Here is a 20605-nt window from a genome sequence, read left to right as displayed (position 1 = left end):
AGCAGTTTTTGACCAAAACGGCGTGACCCCCGTGCCCCACCCTCCCTATTCACCCAATCTCACCCTGAGCAACTTTTTTTTTGTTTGTTTCCCTGATGGAAAAAGCCCTCAAAGGGAAATGTTTTGCCAATGTGGAAAAAGTGAAACAAAAAAACAGCAGAAGCACAAAAAGGCATCAAAATCAACAAGTTCAAATACTGTTCTGAGCAGTGGAAAAAAAGTCTCGATAGGTGTAGTACATCAAATGGAGAGTACTTAGAAGGTGACTGAAGTTTAAACATGTAAGAATACATACACAAATTTTTTATAAATAAATTCTGGGTTTTTTTCAGGTCCGCCTCATATGTATTGAAGCCTATACTACCTGCTGTAGGCCATTCTATTGAACAAAATAGTTAAATCCCTCCTCTCAGGCACAGACATTCCAATGCAGGGAGAGATACTAAGCGAAGAAGAAACACAAACATTGCATCAGCGACCGTAAGTAGCAGGAAGATATGGAACAATGCACAAGCTGGGGTGGAGGGAGATGGGGTGGTATAAATGGGTGCAGTTTTACAGGAGTGGCCGGAAAAGGCCTCTCTGAGGAGTTCACATCCTGGCAGACGTCTCCCTGACAGAAGCGAGGGAGCGAGCAAGACAGATATCAGAAGGACCAGTGTCCTGGGCAGAGGAAACGGCTTGAGCAAGGACCTCGAGCCCGGACTTCGCTCAGTGTCCCAGGAACAGCCAGGAAGCCAGCACGCCTGGAACAGGGCGGGCGAGGGGAAGGGAAAGCGGTAGGAGATGGATCAGGGAGGGGGCAACAACAATAAGAACAGGCTGGCCACGACTTAAGCAGGAGGCCAGCTCAGTCAGTCAGCCACTGCACATCCAGTGCCCTGTGCCCCTGGTCAGCCCTCCACATCCCCGTTGGGCTGAGGGGAAGAGCACAAAGTGGTAACAGTTGCAAAAGACAGGGGCACTTTAACATCATTGTCTTCCCCCCGCCCCCCGACAAAAGTAATAGCTGTAGATTTAGAGACTATGGAAAATGCAGAGAAGAATCATAACATGGATGCAGAAAAGTAGTTATCAGGCGGCTGGGGTTATCAATGTTTCCTTCAGTTTTCCAACCTTTGCCTCATGCTGCTATAGTATGTTTATAAGAAACATAAATTTCTTAGAAAGAAACTTAACCAAAAGCTTTTCTCAAAATAAAAGAGCATGGCACCCTTTCAGTTGGTGCAGACTTTGGAACAAGAAGAGAAGCCACTTGTTCTCTAAAAAGCACAGACTTTGGAGTCACTGGAGACGGGGCCAATGTTCTGGCTTTGCCACTCACTGCTGTGGGAGCTCAGGTCAGTCACTCACCCTCTCTGAGCCTCAGTTTCCTCATCCTAAAATAGGTATCACACCCATGGGATCTTTGTGAAGAGTCGAGATGACGCATGGCAAGCACCTGGCACATGGAAAGCACAAAACAAACAGTGGCCAGTCCGAGCTTCAGCAAGGTGGCAGCCTTGCTCAGTCAATGGAGACTGAGCCTCTGCCCTGTGCTGAGTACATGCCCTGTTCTGGTAACACAGCAGTAAACAAGGCAGAAAAGTAACTTAGTCTTTATCTTCTTTCCCCAAATTCCAATGGTCCAAAAGAGAGCATCAATCTAGGAAACACAGGAACTATGTTAACATCCCTCTGAATGAGAGCAAGGTGCTGCGGTCCACAGTGCACGCTGGAAGAGCGGGCAGAAGGTACGTCGCCAGGACACAGGGCTGCTGTGGTGCCACTTTGCAGGGATCTGCTCAGCTCCCCAGGATCTGTGCCTTCTGCCTTTGCTGCTGCCGTCCCTGCTGCACAGACAAAGCCAGGAAGCCCCCTCCTCTGGCCGAAACCCTAGGAGTGTCACCATTGTCATAGAGAGTGACCTGACTCGAAACGCACTCCTTGAAGCCAGGGACATCTCTCGGCCCTCGGGATTAATTACTGCGCGTTCCGGGGCTGTTCACCAGCCACACGGCTCAGACCAAAACAGTCCCGTCACAGCAGACAGCAGATACTGTTCCTGACGTGCAATTTTTAATAAAAGCACGGAACGTCACGTTGTCCTCTCTGGTAGCACCGCTTCCCAGCAGAAAAGTGATAAAGGTTTAAACAAAAGGGACGTCTGATCCCCTTAGGGAAATTAACCATTTCTGCAGAAACTGAGAACCATTCCAGACAGCCGGCTGGGGCTGGACTGATAGCCACGGAGTCACGGCAGCCACCACGTGAGCGCCTCTGTGGGGAGAGGGACAAACTCTGGGCTCAATGCATTTATCACAGCAGTCCTGCCAGGCAGGTACCCCCGGCCCCGCTGTTCGACAGGGAAACCAAGGCCAAGCCAGAATTATGACTTACCCACCTGGAAAGAGGCTAGGGAGCCTTGGGACCCACATTTGGGGCTTTTTAAAAATATCTTTCTCAATCTGGTTTTTCCTCATTATTAGAAACAATTGGACAAAAGCTTCCAGAAATGTAACTGGCCAGGATACCCAGCAATGTAGTTCTGTTCAGGGAACTTGACGGGTTTAGAGGGAGGGCCATTTGGTTGACTGCCTGTTTCCTCCCCCCACCCACCTGACTCTGGAACAGCTGGTGCCCAGAGCACAGTGACTTCAAACCACAGGGTCACCCTTAGAGTGGGTGGGATCAGGGAAATGTTTCTCCAAGTGTAAGAAGCCAAATTTACCAGGAACGTATTTTTGAAATAGAAATCTGACTGTTACACTTGGCAGGCCTCCCCCTGCCCTGCACTTACTAACCTAACAGGAATGAATTGTCCCTTGACATGGATTCTACAGAATAATCTTTCATAAACACGTGCTCACTCGACCTGCCAGGCAGGGAGGGGCCCTGAAATTTCCCATCAGGAAGCGACCACCACCACCAGCCACACATTCCCACCAGCCCCTCTCGACCCCAAACTCTGGAGAATTCTTGCAATTTTCCTCAGGGTTTACTTGCTGTGAGGAGAATACCAAGCGGGTCCATTGTGTTGCGGACATTAAAAACCAGCCAAACTCTCCAGATTTGAGGTTTTAAAGAGACACCTTAGAAAGGCAGAAAGAGCTAGTGGTCCGGGGTTCCAGTTCTGGCTCGTGGGGCGACTTGGGGAAGTCGTTCCCCTTCTCTTGGCCTCAGTTTCCCTTTCTGTAAAATGAGCAGGGTCAAGGTGAGCCCCAGGTCAGCACCAGGGAAGATGTCGCAGGCTCCCCAAGGCGTGACAAAGGAACGGTCTCTGGGCCCTCTCGCCTCTCTTCGAGGCAGTTTTCCCAGAGCGCCTTTTCTGCTTGGAGCCCCACTCCGGCAGTGTCTCTGGACCGCCAGAGCGCAGACTTCCCGGCCAGGCCAACACCCCGCCCGGGTCATCCGACGACATCCTCCTCCCGGCGCGGCCCTCGTGCTGGTCTCCGAGTCCCAACGCACTGCCCCGCATCCCTCCGGTGGAACCCCGCCCTCCCCCAGTCCCCGAGCCGCGCGGGCGGAGGGCGGGGCCGGGCGGGGCGGGGCGCGCGGGAGGCGGAGCCGAGCCGGGGAATCCTGCTCCGGGCGAGCGCCGGACCCCGCAGAGCAGCCGTGCCGTCCGAGGGCCCCCGCGCCGGGGGCGGCGGGGAACCCCAGAGCAGCCGAGCCGGGAAGGATCCCCGCGCTGAGCGGAACGCTGCCGCCGCCTCCGCGCCGCCCCCGCGGGCTGGCAGGTGCCCGGCCACCCTCTCTCCGCCTGGCCCCCAGCTCCCGCGGTCCCGCCGTCAGCTCGCCAGCCAGTCTCCCGCGCGCCATGCAGCCGCCGCCGGCCCCGCGCGCGTAAGGCATCCGCCGCAGGCCATGCTGCCCCTGCTCGCCGCGCTGCTGGCCGCCGCCTGCCCGCTGCCGCCCGCCCGCGGCGGGGTCGCGGACGCGCCGGGCCTCCTCGGGGCGCCCCCCAACGCCTCCGTCAACGCGTCGTCCGCGGGCGAGCCCGCCACCCCGCGGCTGCTGTCCTCGGCGGCTGCCGGGGCCCCCGAGCGGCCGGGCCCGGAGGAGGCGGCGGCGCCGTGCAACATCAGCGTGCAGCGCCAGATGCTGAGCTCGCTGCTCGTGCGCTGGGGCCGCCCGCGGGGCTTCCAGTGCGACCTGCTGCTCTTCTCCACCAATGCGCACGGCCGCGCCTTCTTCGCCGCCGCCTTCCACCGCGTCGGGCCGCCGCTGCTCATCGAGCACCTGGGGCTGGCGGCCGGCGGCGCGCAGCAGGACCTGCGCCTCTGCGTGGGCTGCGGCTGGGTGCGCGGGCGCCCGCCCGGCCGCCTCCGGCCCGCCGCCGCCGGGGCGCCCACCGCGCTGCCCGCCTACCCCGCGGCCGAACCCGCCGGGCCGCTGTGGCTGCAGGGCGAGCCGCTGCACTTCTGCTGCCTGGACTTCAGCCTCGAGGAGCTGCAGGGCGAGCCGGGCTGGCGGCTGAACCGTAAGCCCATCGAGTCCACGCTGGTGGCCTGCTTCATGACCCTGGTCATCGTCGTGTGGAGCGTGGCCGCCCTCATCTGGCCGGTGCCCATCATCGCCGGCTTCCTGCCCAACGGCATGGAGCAGCGCCGGACCACCGCCAGCGCCGCCAGCGCCGCCCCCGCCGCCGTGCCCGCGGGGACCACCGCCGCCGCCGCCGCTGCCGCCGCCGCCGCCGCCGCCGCCGCCGCCGTGACCTCGGGGGCCGCGACCAAGTGACCCGCCCCGCGCCTCCCTGCGTCCGTCCGGGGTCCGCGCTCTCGGGGGCCTTTCCCGCCGGCAGCTCGGCCCGTGTGCTTCGTGCTGTAGTGACCGTTAGTTCTTCCGGGGAGGGGGTCGCCAGAAAGGTTGCGGCGCGTTTGTAAAGCAAGGTGTGTGAGGCGCTCGGGCTCCGAAAGGATGCCACCAGCCCTCGCGCTTGTGAGGGGTGGGGTCCGCCGCTGGGAAGACGGAGAGGAGGGACTTGGGCCCTTTCCCCTCCATTGCATCCCCTGCCCTCCCCCCTCCCGCACCCACGTGCCCTAGATTCATGGCAGAAAATGACCAAATCCTGTGTATTTGTTTTATATATTTAATAACTGTTTTAAATGAAAGTTTTAGTAAAAAAAAAAATCAAATTGCTATTGCTGTAGTTAAGAGAAGTTCTTTGTATCCAAACAGTATTTGAAGTTTGTTTGTTTTTTTAAATTTATTTAAGAGGGGGCGGGGCCTGGGAATGATTTAACACCGATATATTGTTACCGCTGAAAATGAACTTTATGACCCTTTTCCAAGTTGATCTATCCAGTGACGCGTGGCCTGGTGGGCGTTTCTCCTTGTACTTCTGTGGTTTTTTGTTTTTTGGTTTTTTTTGGCTTTTAATACAGACATTTTCCTCCAGAGTTGCGTATGTAGCTTTTTTTTATTTGACTGAAGAAAAAGAATCTAAGAATTATAAGGTGTTCCCGGGAAACATGGAGCGAGGGACTGCCAAGAAGTTAGAAAAGGGCTCATTCTGGCTCCCTTTCCCGGCTGGGAAAGGTGGGAGATGGGGACAGGTTCCTTGCCTGATGGCAATGGCTTTGCCTGGCACTATGCTGCCCCCCTTCCCATCCCTCAGCTCACTGCCATTTATCATGGTGGCAAACAGGGTTTTCGTGTGATTTATCGCTTTCCCCACTGACCCAGGCTCTGCAAAGCATCCAGTAAAGTACCAAAATGGAAAAATCAATACATATTCTGAGCGGGTGCCTCACGGAAATGACTCATTTTAAAAGCATGTAGATTTCCTTTTCATTTGTGTAAACTTGAGCACATGAGCACATTTCAGAAGCAGGCCTTAAAACCAGAGATATTATTTTGGCATTAAGATTTGTTTTTTATCTCCACCCGAGGATATTTTTTTCATTGCTCCTAGAGATACAGAGAGAAACATCAATGTGAGAGAGAAGCATCGATTGGTTGCCTCCCATGCTCACCCCGACCGGGGAGCACAGGTCCCTGGACCTAGGACCGAACCCAAAACCTAGGCAATGTGCCTAACAGGGAATCGAACCCGCAGTCTTTCGGTTACGGGATGATGCTGAGCCACAGTGGCCCAGGCAAGATTATTTTTAAAGGTAAGTTCTCGGGGACTAAATAGTCAACGATCACAAGACTGTCCTCACTCCCAGTGTCCATGTGTGTCTGCGGAGTAGTTCCCGATTCACCCTGCTTTTCAGAAGAATAAATGAGAAGTCCTTAAAGTGCCTTCACAACGAAACCACCTCAACAGTGCTCTCCCTCGCTCCCTCTCCCCACCGCCAAGTGAGTACTTTGTACTGCTCTAAACCTCCAGCTCTCAATGTGTGGCCCCCGGGCCGGCAGCATCAGCACCCTCTGGGAGCTTGTTAGAGATGCAGGCCGGGGGCCCCACCCTGGATCTGTGGAGCCAGAAACTCCGGGCCAGAGCCCAGCAGTCTGTTTTAACAAGCCCCCCCTCCCATGGATCCTGATGCATTTCAAATCGGAGAACCTTCAACATACGTTGCCTCCTTTTAGCTATCGTATGGAAGAAACAGGAGCCTTTTTTCATGGGACTCTATCTGAAGGAGAGGCTGGGCCATTGTCCTGCAGTGTCAGCTGCCCCTCTGGCTCTTGGCGTCCAGGGCTCTCTCCGACGCCTCTCAAGCATCGAGGAAGTGCGACTAATGCAAATCCCTAGCTTTGCAATTCCCTGTGAATCTTCTGCCCCAAAGCAGGGCGGGTTGTGAACTACCTCGTCTTCCCCCCTGCAGTTACCGGCAGGAGAAAACCAATAATTGCTAACCGTGGTCTATTTTAATACAATCATAGCATCTGTACGTCTGGAAGACGCATTACGTATTCCTGGTTTAACGCACACGCAGCCACTCCCTGCTTTTTCCCCAGGCGGAAGCTGAGGCTCAAAGACCCCACATTTCTCTTACAATCACACCGCCACAGGCAGACAAAGCAGCAGAGACCAAACCTGGGTCTTCCGCCGCCCTGGCTGGCCTTCCTTCATCACCGGAAACCTCATTTCCTAAGAGAATGAGGAGCTGGCCACTCAAAGTCTGCTTTCTGTTGATCCACCCCTGTCCCCATCAGATTCTAGGAGCCACAAACCCAAAGGGGCCAGGGAGCATTAATTTTAAATGAGACCCTTGGCACGTAACATAACTTCCATTTGCATGCCTTCTTTGGGTGTCCCTAAGAATACTTTCTTAGGGCGGGTTTGAAATACCCGTATCTATTGCTAGAGCAATAGACCTTCCTCAAAGAAGATTTTCAGAATTGCCAGAGAGCCTGTGGGGGGAGGCATGTGTGTACAAACACACGTCCCTGTACACATATGTATAAATCTGATGGACTGGTTAGTTCTCCTTTATCCTGATGTTGGCTGCTTCCTGAGAGCTGGAGCTCCAAGCGGAGACTGCCAACAGAGGATAGAGCCTGGGTCCTTGTGGTCACTTTAGATTGGGGCCATTCAGTGGGTGAGGGAAGCCAGGGGCAGGCAGCCTCAGCTATGGGGTCTGCGCCCCCTGGTCAGTTCGATTTGCATCGTCTCAGCGGTGAAACCCTTCTGAGTATGCAGTTCACTGAAGGCCGACCACTGCTTCCGCAGGAGAAGCATGCAGACGCAGCCCGTGTGCACACAAGTGCGGGGTCCCCTGAATCCAGCCCACTGTTAAAGCCTTCTAGGGACAGCTCAAGTTACTGGTGACAAAGCTCAAAAAGGAATTGTGCTGTTCTTAACGGTTTTTAAAACTTTTCTTTATTATACAAGTGCTATGACAGAAAATGAGAAACCTCCCTTCATAAGATCAATGAATTGATATCACAGCAACAATCCCAGCACCCATAAGGGACCGTGGCTAGTATTTATCAAAAATGTTCAAATGCATGTATTATACATATTTCAACCCAGCAGGCGCCTCCTTGTAAGGGCTCTGTTTTCCCCACTCAGGGCCCCTTTGGTGGTCCCCTCCCTCTGCAGAAGGTAATGGAAGGCTTCTCAGGGCAGGTGGTTTATGAAGGCTGACACATGGGGATATTACAGACATGCGGGTCAGAGGTCAGCTGCACAGGATATTGAAATCCATCTGAGGACCACAGGCCCGGTGGAGATGAGGGGTGGGGGAAGGTGTGCTGTATCTTTCCCATCCCAGGTTTATCACTTGCAGACACATTTCAATGCCGGACTGAATTTCCTGTCCCTTCTGGAGAAAGATCACCACTCTCCAGTTCGAGGTCCCAGACGTGGCTGATAAGGAAGGGAACAGAAAGTAACTTTGCAGGATGAACAATGCGATTCATCTCGCGTCATAACCACAGAGCTGCCTTGCAGCACCTGGGGTCTATCTGATGTCTTTTGTGCAAAAATGAATTCTGAGATTCAAAAAGCAGGACGGATATTGTGTCTGTACGACGCTGCCCCAAAGGCTGTCGCAGCTCCACGTGGCTGGGTAACCACCGAATTCAGATGCCTTGTTGTTGGGTGGGTGCCCTGGACAGACCACTCAGAGGGAGGAAGGAGACCATCAGGGGGGCAAAATGTATTCAGCATCACTGGCAATAAGTGGACTGTGTTGAGGTTTTCTGTGATGGATCTCGTCCAGGATTGGGTTCCCTAGAAGCAGAGCCTGGGATGGAGGGACTCATACAAGGGATTATTGCGGCAGGTGGGGGCGGGGCGGGGCGCACCCTGGAGCAGGAATTACACCTCAACGTTGCCCCACCGGAAGGGAAAGGGCTGGCCTTTTGTCTTCCCATTTCAGCCACGGGGCAAGATTGTGGTGCTGGGGGCTGTTCAGCCTCCCTGGCAGCTCCCCTTCACCGCGCCCAGTTCTCCAGAGGAGCAGCAGCTGCGAGACTGTGGGCGCCCACGCTCACAGCAGCTGGGGGGCGGTCGGCAGCCTGCGGAGGGAATCTGGGCGGGGCCCCACTGCAGTCACCGCAGACCTCGCGTTGCTCTTGAGACCCATTCCCAGGAACGGCGATGGCGGGGTGGGGAGCCAAGCTCCACCGTGCGGGCTGAACTTTAAGCTCCCAATCTGGCCTGCGCGCCGACCTCCGGGCCTTTGCCCGTCTCTGGGTGTCCTGCCCTTGTGCCGACTGAAATGCAGCGCGCTGTGTCATGCTGGCCCTCTTTGATAAAGCCAGAAGTCCCTGTCCTGTGTCTGTGTGCAAAGTCCTGGCTCCCCAGTACTGCATTATTAGAAGGGAAGTCCCACAGTATTAGTATTGATATTATTGGTATTAGATACAGTAACAGTATCCCTGCGGCTGCCAGCAGACTGGTAATAACATGAAACAGGACACCAGGGCACCTCCTTTGCCATCCTGAGCTGTGTGGCCAGGGGCAAAGCCCTCGCCTTGGACCCTTGGGTTCCTCCGCTGCAGAACAAGGTTGCTGGGCAGGCCAGGCCGGGTGGCTCCAGGCCCTCAGCTTACGTCCTGGCCCCTCGCCACCTCCCAGGTCTCTCAGGCACAACTACAGAGAAACACCCCCAGGTATTTCTTCACCAGGCAGCCTGAATCAGGGGCCAAGGCCACTGCTTTTTCTAGGTGACTTGAGGGGGAAACATGATACAAATAAGAAAATGGCGGTCATAAGGGTTATTGTCACTGGATTGTCTAAATTGGCTATTTGTGTGGGTCTCATAATCTATAAACTTATGATTTTTGCATTCCTCTATTCACATGGCTACTGCCATGAAATAAAGCTATTTTAGGCCAATGAGGCAAATAAGAAATGAGAAATTGTTTACATTGTTGACTTTGTCACTGAACATCGGGTATCGTACTTTAAGGTGAGGTCTGCACAAGGTAGGAAAGAGGAGAAATTAGCATGGACTGTGCGCCTAGGACATGCCAGGAGCCTGGCCCTCCAAATGCATCCTCACAGCACCCGCACGAGATATTTTTTGACAACCCCCCCCTCCAAGGGCGGGCACCAGGTCTCTTGCAGGTGTGCATGACCTTGAGCACCAGACGAGAGCCCGTGTGCCCAGTGAACAGGGCAGGCCAACAGAGGCAGGAGCTAGTGGCCGGACGCGCTGGCACCGTGGCATGATGATGCAGCAAACTGATTCTCAAGCTCTCCCACAAAGCCTCCCTGAGCCCTGTGGAGAATGTCCCTTCCCTCACCCCCGTCATTCCGGGAATCCCCGGCTCCATCTCGCAGCTCCCCAAACCCCTTCTAAACATAGATCCATGACTAGTGTGCTTGTGGGTTCAGATGAGCCGGGGCTCATTGTGACTCACACCCGCCCCTGCGGGAGCCCCCAGAGCTCACTCCGTTAGCCCGACGAGGTGCAGAATCCCTGTATTCAGAGCGAAGCCAAAAATCCAGTCATGTCTGCTATTTCAGCTCATGGGGTAATTTTTCCTGCAGAATGGAGTGAGGATTGGGGCCAGCCAGGTGGAGCAGAGGTGAGGCTAATGAGGCCAGACTGTTCAGGTTCAAATCCTGGTCTTGCCACTTTCTAGCTACTCTCTGAGTCTCAGTTTCCTTGCCTGAAAATAGGAATCGCAACAGTATCTCCCCATAGGTATTGTTGTAAAGATTTTATTTTTTTTTAAAGGTTTTATTTATTTATTTTTAGAGAGAGGGGAAGGGACAGAGAAAGAGAGGGAAACATCAATGTGTGGTTGCCTCTTGCACTCCACCCACTGGGGATCTCCCCTGCAACACAGGCATGTGCCCTGACTGGGAATCAAACCAGCAACCCTTTGGTTCTGTGCTCAGTCTACTGAGCTAGTCCAGCCAGGGCTGCTGTAAAGATTTTAAAAGATAACGTACCAAAGAATTCAGTCCCTCCCCCCCCCCCGACAAACCCTCCCAAGAACACAGATTCCAACTGGAGTCCTGGCTCTGCCACGTACTTGGGTTAAATACTTATCCTCAGTTTTCTTGTCTGTAAAATGGGCATAATGACACCTATCCTTGAAGGGCTGTTGGGAGGAAGAGTGAGGATGTCCGTGAAGTACCACGCACATGCAGATCCTCAGCAAACAGTACCAGTCAGGTTACTACGCTAAGGTAGTAATCCCCTCCAGTCCTGCAGACCAGCTCTCTCATTCCATATTCAGGAAATACTTACTTAAGTATTGCTCTATGCCCAGTGGGCCACGGTGAGTCCTGGGTACAGAGTGAAGATCAAACAGTCCTGGACCTTGCCCGCATGGAACACACAGCCTATTCCAGCCACCTCTGAGGACCAAAAGATTAAATCCATGCTTATGGGTAACTGAGGGAAACCTGTGTAAGTTACTCTTACTATTAATCACTGCTCGCGGAAGCATTACCAGAGGGTGTCAGTAACCACCGGTGTCGGCGGCGGCGGCCTGAGCAAGGCAGGCAGGTGCTGTGAGAGTGTCGTCGGGAAGCTGAGCGCCCTCTCTGTTCCTCTTTTTAAATCAAACAGCTGGGTGTAGATGTAAAAGAGAGACTAACATCCATCAACAGAATCATGGATAAACAAAATGGAGCACAACACACAATGGAATGTCATTCAGTCTTGAAGAGAAATTCTAACACACGCTACAACACGGATGAACCTTGAAGACATTATGCTCAGTGAAATATCAGTCACAAAAGGACAGCTATTGTAAGATTCCACTTACACGAAGTACGTAGAATACACAAATTCATAGAGATGGAAAGCAGAGGGTACCGGGGTTGGGGGAAGGGGGTAATGGGAGTTATTCCTTAATGGGTATAGGGTTTCTCTTTGGGGTTATGAAAAAGTTTTGGAAACAGAGACTAATGATGGTTTCCAAACATTGTGAATGTAATTAATGCTACTGAATTGCACACAGAAAAATAGTTAAAATGGCAAATTTTACGTTATACAGATTTTCCCACAAAATTGTTTTTAAAATAATAATAATAAAGGAAAGGCTTACCTTGTTCCAACCGAGAACTCAACGGGGGCCATAAAAGATGGATTTTGTCCCCTGCCCAGTAGAGTGAACCAGAAACAGCTCCTTGTGAAAACTATGCTGCCCTGCCCACTCCGTGGCAGCCCCGCCCACTCCGTGGTGGCCCCGCCCCATCGTGGCAGCCCCACCCCACCCCACCCCACTGTCTTCCAGGCTGCTGTCTTGTTATCCCAGTGTGAACGAGGGTACCTGGAGTTTTCTTTTCCTGGTCACCGGCACCGCCACCTGCGGCTGTGACTTTCAGGAGGGAGAGCTAAGCAGACCCTCTATTCCCGACCGTGATGGAGGCAATGGGACCTCTGGCTTCTGGCTCCTGGAGGGCAGACCTGAAGCAGGCCCCGTGGGCAGACAAGCTCCAAAAATCCTTGGGGGCAGGACCGGAAATGAGCGAGAGGGACGTGACCTTTCCCTGCTTCCGCCGGTTCCCCTTTCTTCTCTCTCAGGTGTGGGTCTTGCAGGGGGAAAAAAATAAACACTTCCTTGCTCTCTCCTGCCACTGAGAATTCTCCCGTTATTCTTCCAAGACACCCAAGGCATCTCAGGGTTTGGAGGCAGCTTCAGGCTTGGATGTAGTTCATTGGGGTGCCCACACCCAGGGCAGGACAAAAAAGATGCAGCCTTGACATTTTACAGAAGGAAACAAATTTCTGCATAGTCATGGTTGGGCTGAGAGAGAGAGAGAGAGAGAGAGAGGGAGAGAGTCTTAATTCAAGCAGAGGATGAAAACTCGTTACAATCCCTGCACAGGCGGGAATAGGAGCCCCTGCCCCCTGGGAGACCACCCCAGGCGTGGAGGTGAGGGGACCCACGCCCATGACGCCCATGACGAGGCTCCACACTGCAGGAGCATACGCTTTGTCACCTATGAAGTGGGGGACATCAAACACCTGCTGTACAGCTGTTGTCACCCAGCACTCCCCGCAGCACGCAGCCTGTCTGTACCTCCTTCTGGTTTATCAGCCATGCCGCACTGTGGTGGAGAGGGGACGGGTGGGTTTGATTGGAACGCTGTTTATTGAGATGTTACTAGCATCCGACTCTGTCCTGAGAACTTTGGGAAGATTTTGATATTTCCCTACCCATAGCCCCTCTCCACTGACAACGTCTGTGCGTGTTGGCCCACCTTCCAAATGCCATCATTTCGGAATCTATCTTAGCTCACGATGCCCAGGCACCAAATAAGCCGGAAGTGCTGAGCAATGAAGAGAGCCTGGGGGGCTGATGGGAATTGGTGGAGAAATATCCCAGCTCCAACACCCCAGCCAGGTAACAAATAAGAGACTGAGTCCGGGCCCCCGGTGGCAGCACACTTGCTGGGAAAGTCACTCCTGCTGTCCTCTTTCCCTCCTGTCTCATGTCCCTCTCCTCAAGGGGTGTTTCCTGAGATCACCTCCCAAATAAACTACTTACATCGGAACCTCTGAAGAGCTGCTCTGGGGGATCCCAACTCAGATAATGCAGAATCTCCTTTATTCTTTACAAAGAACACAGGGAAGCAGATCCTTTGAGCTCCCTTTTACAGATGAGAAACTGAGGCATAGAGACATTCGGGAACTTGCCTGAGTTCCCACAGCAGGGAAGCTAGGGCTTGAATTTCAGCACCCGGTTCCAGGGCCCCAGCCACGCCCTCCCTCGCGGCAAGCCAGCAAGTGTCCCCCAGGCAGTGGCCTATCAGGGAAGCCTGAGACGGGAGAGGGTAAATCTTCACCCCAGCATCCCTCCTGAAGCCACCACCTCCACCGTGTGCACCAGCTGAGCCAGTGAGAAATGTAAAGAGCTCTCCCATCTCAAGTGCCCGCCACCAGGTGGCGCTCTTTCCAGGAGGCTCAGGTTGGCCCTGCAGACAATGGAGATAGAAGCAAGTTGTATTCATAGATCTGAGCCCTGCTACTACTCCCAGGAACCATGGTGTCCACCTTCTGCCTTTCTGCAGAAGGCGGAATCTGAATTGAGAAGTGTCTCCGTGCTCCCAGGACTCCCGAGCTGTTTGAGTAACAAAACAATATTATCTTGTTAGGCGAAGACTTGCAAGTTCAAATTTCTAAGTCTTGAAACGCATGTCCCGAAGTGCAGTGTTAGACATTGGAAGGACCATTGGCCTTTAGAGGCAGAGCTCGGTGGGGCTGAAGGGCTTCTGGAGAAAGTGGACTTGTGATGGACTCTGAAGTGCTGGTAGGATTTTCCCAGGGAGGGAAGGAACGCAGCTTTTGAATGAGATGTTGTTCAGAACTGGGGCCTGAGCAAGTAAGCGGGCAGGAGTGTCCTTGATGAGCCCTGAAGATTGAAGTGGCATTGGGAAGGAGCTCTGAGGCCAGGGATTGGGTGGCAGGAGAGGTCCGGAGAGGTAAGGAGCACCAGGCAGTAAACAGGAGGTGCCATAGCTCGGCAGGAGATTAAGGACTTTGTTCTGAGGGACCCATCTCAGAGGCACAGATTTCAGCGCAAGGGAGTCACGTGATGAGTGGTGTAAGGAGGGGGGAGGGTGGGTCGGAGAATGAAAGCCCTCGGGGCCAGTGACAGGGATGAGCCAAAGGCTGGGTCCTGCATTGTGGGCCTGGGTGACTGGAGGCATCAAAGCCTTTTAGAGATGAAAGCCACCTTGGAAGATTTAATCTTGTGTAGGCATCTGAAAACAAAGGACCTAACTCAAGGGCACACAGCTGATTAGGGGCGGAGTCGGAAATGAACTCACATGAAAGAGGGAGAAGATTTGGGGCAAGAGATGAGAGGATGGATTTACCTCTGGAGTAATCGGGTTGAGGCGAATGGAGATGTATGAGCAGAGAAAGCCACCAGGCAGCGAAATGTGTGGCAGGCGCCCAGGGAGGGTCCAGCTAGGATTTACAGCGTTATCACCACACAACAGAGGACACGGTTGGAACCCCGTGGGGCAGTGTGCAGAGATGAAAGGCCAGAAGTCCAAAAACTGAAGCTTTGGGTCCAAGAACAGGATCCAGGACAAGGGGCAGTCAGAGGTGGGATGCGGCCCAGATGTGGACGTGGTCAGTGTTCTCCAAGGGCATGGGCACTGGGCTCTGACCTGCCCAGCCCTGCTGTGCCGTATAAAAGATGCCTGTACATTCTCTAACCCCCTCTCCCATTGGGATGTGGGGGCTTTGCTCCCTCCCCTTAAACCTGGGTGGGCTCTGACTGACGCACCACCCGTAGACTAAAGACTGGCAGCCCTGACTTCCTGACTCTGGGAACCCAGCCACCATGTTGCGAGGAAGCCCCAAAAAGCCCTTAGAGGGGTCCAAGTGACGAGGAGGCTCAGCTCTCACCTCTGCTGTGCCATGCTCACCTTAGATTTGTGAGCGAAATAACCATTGTTTAAAGTCGCTCAAATGCGGGGTGGTTTGTTTTGCAGCAACATCCGTTCTCTTCTCCGAGTGCATGGCGAGCACGTCCGGAGCTCCCCTCTCCGCCACCCTCCTTTGGCTTCTGTTCCAGTGGCTGCCAACCGGCACTGGCTTAGAGCTCAGCTGCGGTCAGGCACGGGCATACGCAGGTCTCTGTGGGGGCCAGGTACTAGGGGAGGCCACACAGAGGGGGGTTCACGTCCCCTCAACAAGAACAGGACACGCTCTGGCCTCTGAATGACCCGCTGGCAGCCCCCAGCGCAGCCTCCTGCACCGCGGACACAGAGGGGGCAGCCTGTGCTGAGCCCATGTGGCGAGTGTCACAGGGAACCCCCGAGAAATTTGGGGCCTCAGCTGAACCACAGACAAGCAGCCAAAGCATGTAAACAACCTGATGCCCCCTTTTTTTTTTTGGTACATGTTTATTTTAAAAAGCATAGGAAATAAAACGGTACCTAAAAAAGTATCTACAACAAATAAATTATTTCCAGTGATGCATTGCAGATCCGCACACACCAGTGTGCTACCGGTGACCAAGGTTATGCCCCGTGGACCTATGCTTTCCCCCTCTTCTCTTCCTTGGCACTCGCCCCTCCCATGCAAGGTGACCGCAGCATTGGAGAAGGGGTCTGCCTGAGCGGGTCCTCAGAGCCGTGGCAGGTGGGCGTGAGGGCAGCCCAGGTGGCAACAGCCCCCGTGTGGAGGCTTCAACAAATGTGCCTGACTGGTTTCCAGCGACCCCGAGACAGTTTACCGAAGTGGGGTCTGAGTTTTCGAGAGCCATGAGTACGTCGGGCTGGCTGCTCCCGGGAGGCACATCTCAGAACACCTGAGGTCTCGGGAAGACGGCAAGGCGGCCTGCAGTTTTGAGCTCTCGGTTAATAGAAAATGACCCCATGGTACCCTTGTCGTTCATTAAAGGGGATGTGTGCGATGACAGACAGCCATGCCAAAGATGGCCAGCCACCCTTCGGGGCAGAAGGCAGAGCGCCCAGCCAGTGACCCTCAGAAGAGGCCAGGAGGCAGGGGCGCCGGGCGGGAGCCAGCCTTGGAGAAAGGGAAGGCGCCCCAGCAGCCCCAAAGGCATGATGATGAAAACTCAAAACAACAAACTTCCTGCTGGGGAGAGTTCCACGGGCCTTAGAACATACACCCCCGAGGAGACTGCAAAACTCCTTTTCATGAAGGCGAAGGAGCCCACGAACAAGTCCAGACGGTGAGTTTCCAAGGTGAATTCGCCGAGCTGAATGAACGCGTTTATATTTCAGAGGAGGCTTTGCCACAGAAATATTGAACTTTGGACTGTGCTGACAAGCCATCACACAATCTGTCTCCTCCCGGGTGAAAGCGGGGCCCAAGAAGGCAAACAAACACTCACAGGAGCTGGGTGGGTAATTACAATAAATGAGGGGTGTGGGCTGTGTGTAAGAAAACTTCCTGAAGCGCATACCAAGCCTTGAGGCCTGTCTTCTCATTTGATAGGCAATACGGGTCCCAACCTTTTCATTTCCTTGTGAGAAAAGCAACACTCCGGGGCAACTGATCAACAGCAACAGACACTAAGCCTCCCTGTGGGAGGTGGCAGGGAGAGTGGGGGGAGGGGAGGGACTGTGAGCAGTTGGTAGACCAGATGCCCCAGCTGAAGGTGGCGTGGCTTCTCAATGCAGCTGGTTGTTGCTGGGTGAGAATGTGAGCCCCAGCCTGGCCAGATCTTCTGGTCTGGATTGTGATGTAAACACTTGATCATTTTAAATGTTAGCAATCAATTCTTTAAAGATTCTGTCGGCTAAACAAAGCACACCTGCGGGCTGGATCATGTTGTAGCCTCTTCTGCAGTGGAAGGAAGCTGTAGGAGGCAAACGTGTGGCCCCCCAAAGAGATCCAAACCCAAACCCAGGGCTTGCCGCAACCCTGTACGGGGTGACTCGCACTTCTCGCTCATGATGGCCTGGTTGACAACCCAACCTGAGTTTAGAAAGACGTGAGCAGTGATAACTGTACCAAGACCAGAACTCATCATTTTCGGCGCCTCATCATCAGAACGAGTCCACTTGGAAGTGTGAAGTAGGTGGTGTCCAGGAAAACCTCCTGCTGTTCCTTCCCTAGGATTCTTCTCCGTTAGGATTGCTGGTGGACACCCTGCAGGGCGTCTCAATGCCCTGCGTCATTTAAAGTCTTGGGGATGAGTCCAAGTTATTCCTCCGTCCCCTCTGGATCGTGGGCGTCCAGCAAGGGAATGTCTGTGTTCCCATTGCTTCCGTTCCCCTTGCTGGGGTGGGAGAAGGTGTACGGTTCGCTCTCGGACTCTGGACTGAAGCCAGGGGATGGCTCCTCAGGGGTCAGCTTTACAGTCGGGACCCTGGAGCATGTGGGGGGCGGGGAGGGAGGGCAGTCCCCCACGTGGCCCTCGAAGGGCCGATAGGTGTCCACCTCGGGCTGGACGAAGGACCCGTTGGAATCCTGCAGCAGATGCCCGTACACCATGGTGTCTTCGATGACTGCATACACGTGGGAGTCCATGTCCTTCTGCACCTTCGGAAACTTCTGCGGCTGCATCGGCATCTGGGTGTTGATGTTTCCATTGTAGATACCTACGGCCGGGCCCTTGTTCTTCTTCTTTTTCCTACCGAGAGAGAGGGAACAGGCAGAAGTCAGGGAGACAGTGACCTTAGACACGTCCCACTGTCCATCCCTGCTGGGCCTCAGATCCCTCAAGGTTCTGACCGCACGTCCCCGACAAATCACTTGGCATTTGAACCTGAACTATTGTGCTCAGCGAGTATTTAAAAGGGCCCAGCTTCTGTCTCTAGTTGTCAAGGTGAAAACAGGAGATAGAGAGAGGTTTAGAGATAGTACTTTTAACAATACCTGTGCTTGAATTCGCTTCAATAGCCACACAGAATTTGATGTTGGGGACATCTGACAACCCCTCTTTCCTACTAGAAAGGGGTGGTGGCCCAGCCCGGATACGCCGGGCACGGTAATGCCTGGGCCAACCTGCCACGCTCAGTACTTTTCCCACAGCTAATGCTCCATCCCTCTCTTGGATGGGTAAAAAGCTCTAGAATCTGACCATTTAAATTCTAAACAACATACAAGATTCAGGATGGCAGGTTGTTTCTTTGTTTTAAGCTGGAGTTGGGGACAGCAGAACCCAGCATTAGCAGGGGGATCCAGTCCCTTCAGCAGCAACTTCCAACAAGGGAAACAAAATGAGAGAGGAAAAAAAAAAAAGACAAAATTCAGGCTGGAGTGCCTCCTGAGTGACACCATTAACCTTTGGTTTGTGGTGTTCCTGGTACTTGGGCGTGGACGGGCACCGGCACTCTCCGCTGTGAAAAACAAAGCTTTGCCCTCCACCTCCATGGACCAAAAGCGGGGGGTGCTGGCTTTTTGGCTGTCTGCTGATTCAAAGGGAGGGACATTATCTCACAGAACATAATGGGCCATATAATGTGCAGGCTGGCGGCTCACTAATTGTACTTTTCTGAGATAAAAATAAATCTAGTACATTTAGCTTGTCACACTGAGACACTGGCCAGAATGGTGGGTTCCCAAGGCTCCAGCCTGGAGCCTGTGATGGCTGCCCTTCCTGGTCCCCACCAAAGCTCTCCTCATGCTGTCCTGGGACGGCCGCTTTACCTGCCTGACTCTTTAGTCCCTCCTCCCCTGGGTAGTAGAAGAAGAGCCTGTGTCTGGCGCATGGTTGTAGCCCTGGCCCCAGGCACGGCTCCTAGTGCCCAGGAGATGCTCAGAAATACGTGCCTAACACACACGTTCAATGTTGCTGCCTTCCCCCATGCTTGCTGCAGAACCCGCCCACCCTCCCACACCACGATGGGGACGGATGAGCCTTCCTTATGCAAGGCTGCGGGCCAGCGGCCTCCCCCACCGCAAGGCCGGGGCTGGGGACCCGCGGCCAGGACTGGGGCTGTGCAGAGAAGGGGGCAAGTGCTGCACCCTCCTTTTGCCCAGTTCCCTCCTGGTGAGAAATCTGGGGTCCTGGGTTAATGCCATGCCTCCGATCTGGGGGGCATACTGTGCACCCCAAATAAGGAAGTTTCCTGGGAGAAGTAATGACATGTCGCTTTGTGAAAAGCCCTCTCTCCTGTGCGACCTATGGGCCGCCCCATTTCACAGAGAAGAGGCCTTGCCCTGGGTCTCCCCGGTGGGCAGGCCCTTCCTCTGCTGTGGGGACATTTCTAGGCAGTGCCACTGTTGATCGGGCATTTCAGTTGCTTGTTCATGGTCCCAGTTAATTTAAAAAAAATTTTTTTTGGAATATCGAATCATGCTAGGGGAGACCGATTTGCCCTTCCTTCCTGGTTTTAATCAGAAACATGAGCAGAACTGGTCAAATCCGGTAGCAGCGTGCACTCCGTCTACAGAGGTCGCCGCCTTCCTTTCAGGAAGCAGTAGCTGTCACGCTGAGGGGGCGGGAGGAGGCACTGGCTCAGTTCCCTAGGCCTTCCCTCCTCTTGCCCACGGAACTGGCTTCCTCTGGAGCTTGTGTCAAGTCCAATGAACACGCCTGAGACTGTTTAAGAAACCAGAGGGAACAAGCTGGGGCCGTAGCGCTCGTGCCTCAAGGCGACAGAGGGAGCCGGTTTTGAGTCCTGATCTGCCGCGGCCCATGGGGCCACTGTCCTTCCAGGACCGCCCCCGCGATGCTCACAGGCCAACGAGGGGCCTGTAGGTGGTTCCCAGAGGCCTGTGCTGAGGCAGCTGCATAGAAACTGCAGGCGAAAATGTCACCACACACATAGTTTAGAGTTTTGGGTTTTTACCCCCACTAAGTATGAGATTCCCCCACCCCCACCACGCATAACTCACATCTGGCGATATGATCTCACACTAATTTCGTGGCGGCGGGGGGGGGGGAGCGGAGAATGGGAAGCAAGAAAAAAGGTCCATAATTAATGATAGTTCTCTGTGATCTACGGAGGCACCGGATCAGCTGAAGACAGTTTGAGAAATTCCACCTACTTCTTTTTCACAAAGCAAATGATGAGTCCGAGGACAAACAGCAGCAAGGCGCCGCCTCCCACCACGGCGATGAGGATGACAGTCAGGTCTGTGAACAGAGACACAAAGGACAGAGACGTGTGGGGTGAGGTGTGTGATGAACGTGACTGTCTCGTCTCCAGAGAGGCCCGCCCCCGTGCCTCCCTTCCCGGCACCCACGTGCCGCTCTCACATTCCGGGGAGCCTCTTTCCTCTTGACTCTAGGCTCTGCAGGTTCTGGGCCTAACCCTGGAGAGGCACGGCAGCTTCTCGCACTTTCTGCCTGAGGGGGCGGCCAGCCACCAGTTACGGAGACT

General features: G+C 54.1%; 2 protein-coding genes across 2 annotated transcripts in view; one reads left to right on the top strand and one right to left on the bottom strand.

Moving 5' to 3' along the window:
• The first annotated feature begins 3846 nt into the window (after window positions 1-3846).
• Window positions 3847-4719, top strand: TMEM158 (transmembrane protein 158). Its single transcript, XM_054594620.1, has one exon. The coding sequence runs from the start codon at window positions 3847-3849 to the stop codon at window positions 4717-4719; it is 873 nt and encodes a 290-aa protein (XP_054450595.1).
• A 12758-nt stretch (window positions 4720-17477) lies between these two features.
• Window positions 17478-20605, bottom strand: part of CDCP1 (CUB domain containing protein 1) — a 38195-nt gene continuing 35067 nt past the window's right edge. Inside the window, exons 8-9 of the mRNA XM_054594592.1 lie at window positions 20271-20358; window positions 17478-17907 (exon numbers count right to left, since the gene is read on the bottom strand). Coding sequence (XP_054450567.1) covers window positions 17478-17907; window positions 20271-20358 — 518 coding nt within the window. The remainder of the gene's footprint in view (window positions 17908-20270; window positions 20359-20605) is intronic.

This window comes from Pteronotus mesoamericanus, unplaced genomic scaffold (genome assembly GCF_021234165.1).
Source record: "Pteronotus mesoamericanus isolate MK-2021 breed Mesoamerican mustached bat unplaced genomic scaffold, CSHL_Meso_final scaffold_533, whole genome shotgun sequence".
Classification (NCBI taxonomy): Eukaryota; Metazoa; Chordata; class Mammalia; order Chiroptera; family Mormoopidae; genus Pteronotus; species Pteronotus mesoamericanus.
The sequence above is the reverse complement of the archived record's forward strand: the minus strand, read 5'-3'. Positions and strand labels throughout refer to the sequence as shown.

Coding starts and splice junctions, on each gene's coding strand:
- TMEM158 (XM_054594620.1), top strand. CDS start 3,847: ATGCTGCCCCTGCTCGCCGCGCTGCTGGCCGCCGCCTGCCCGCTGCCG.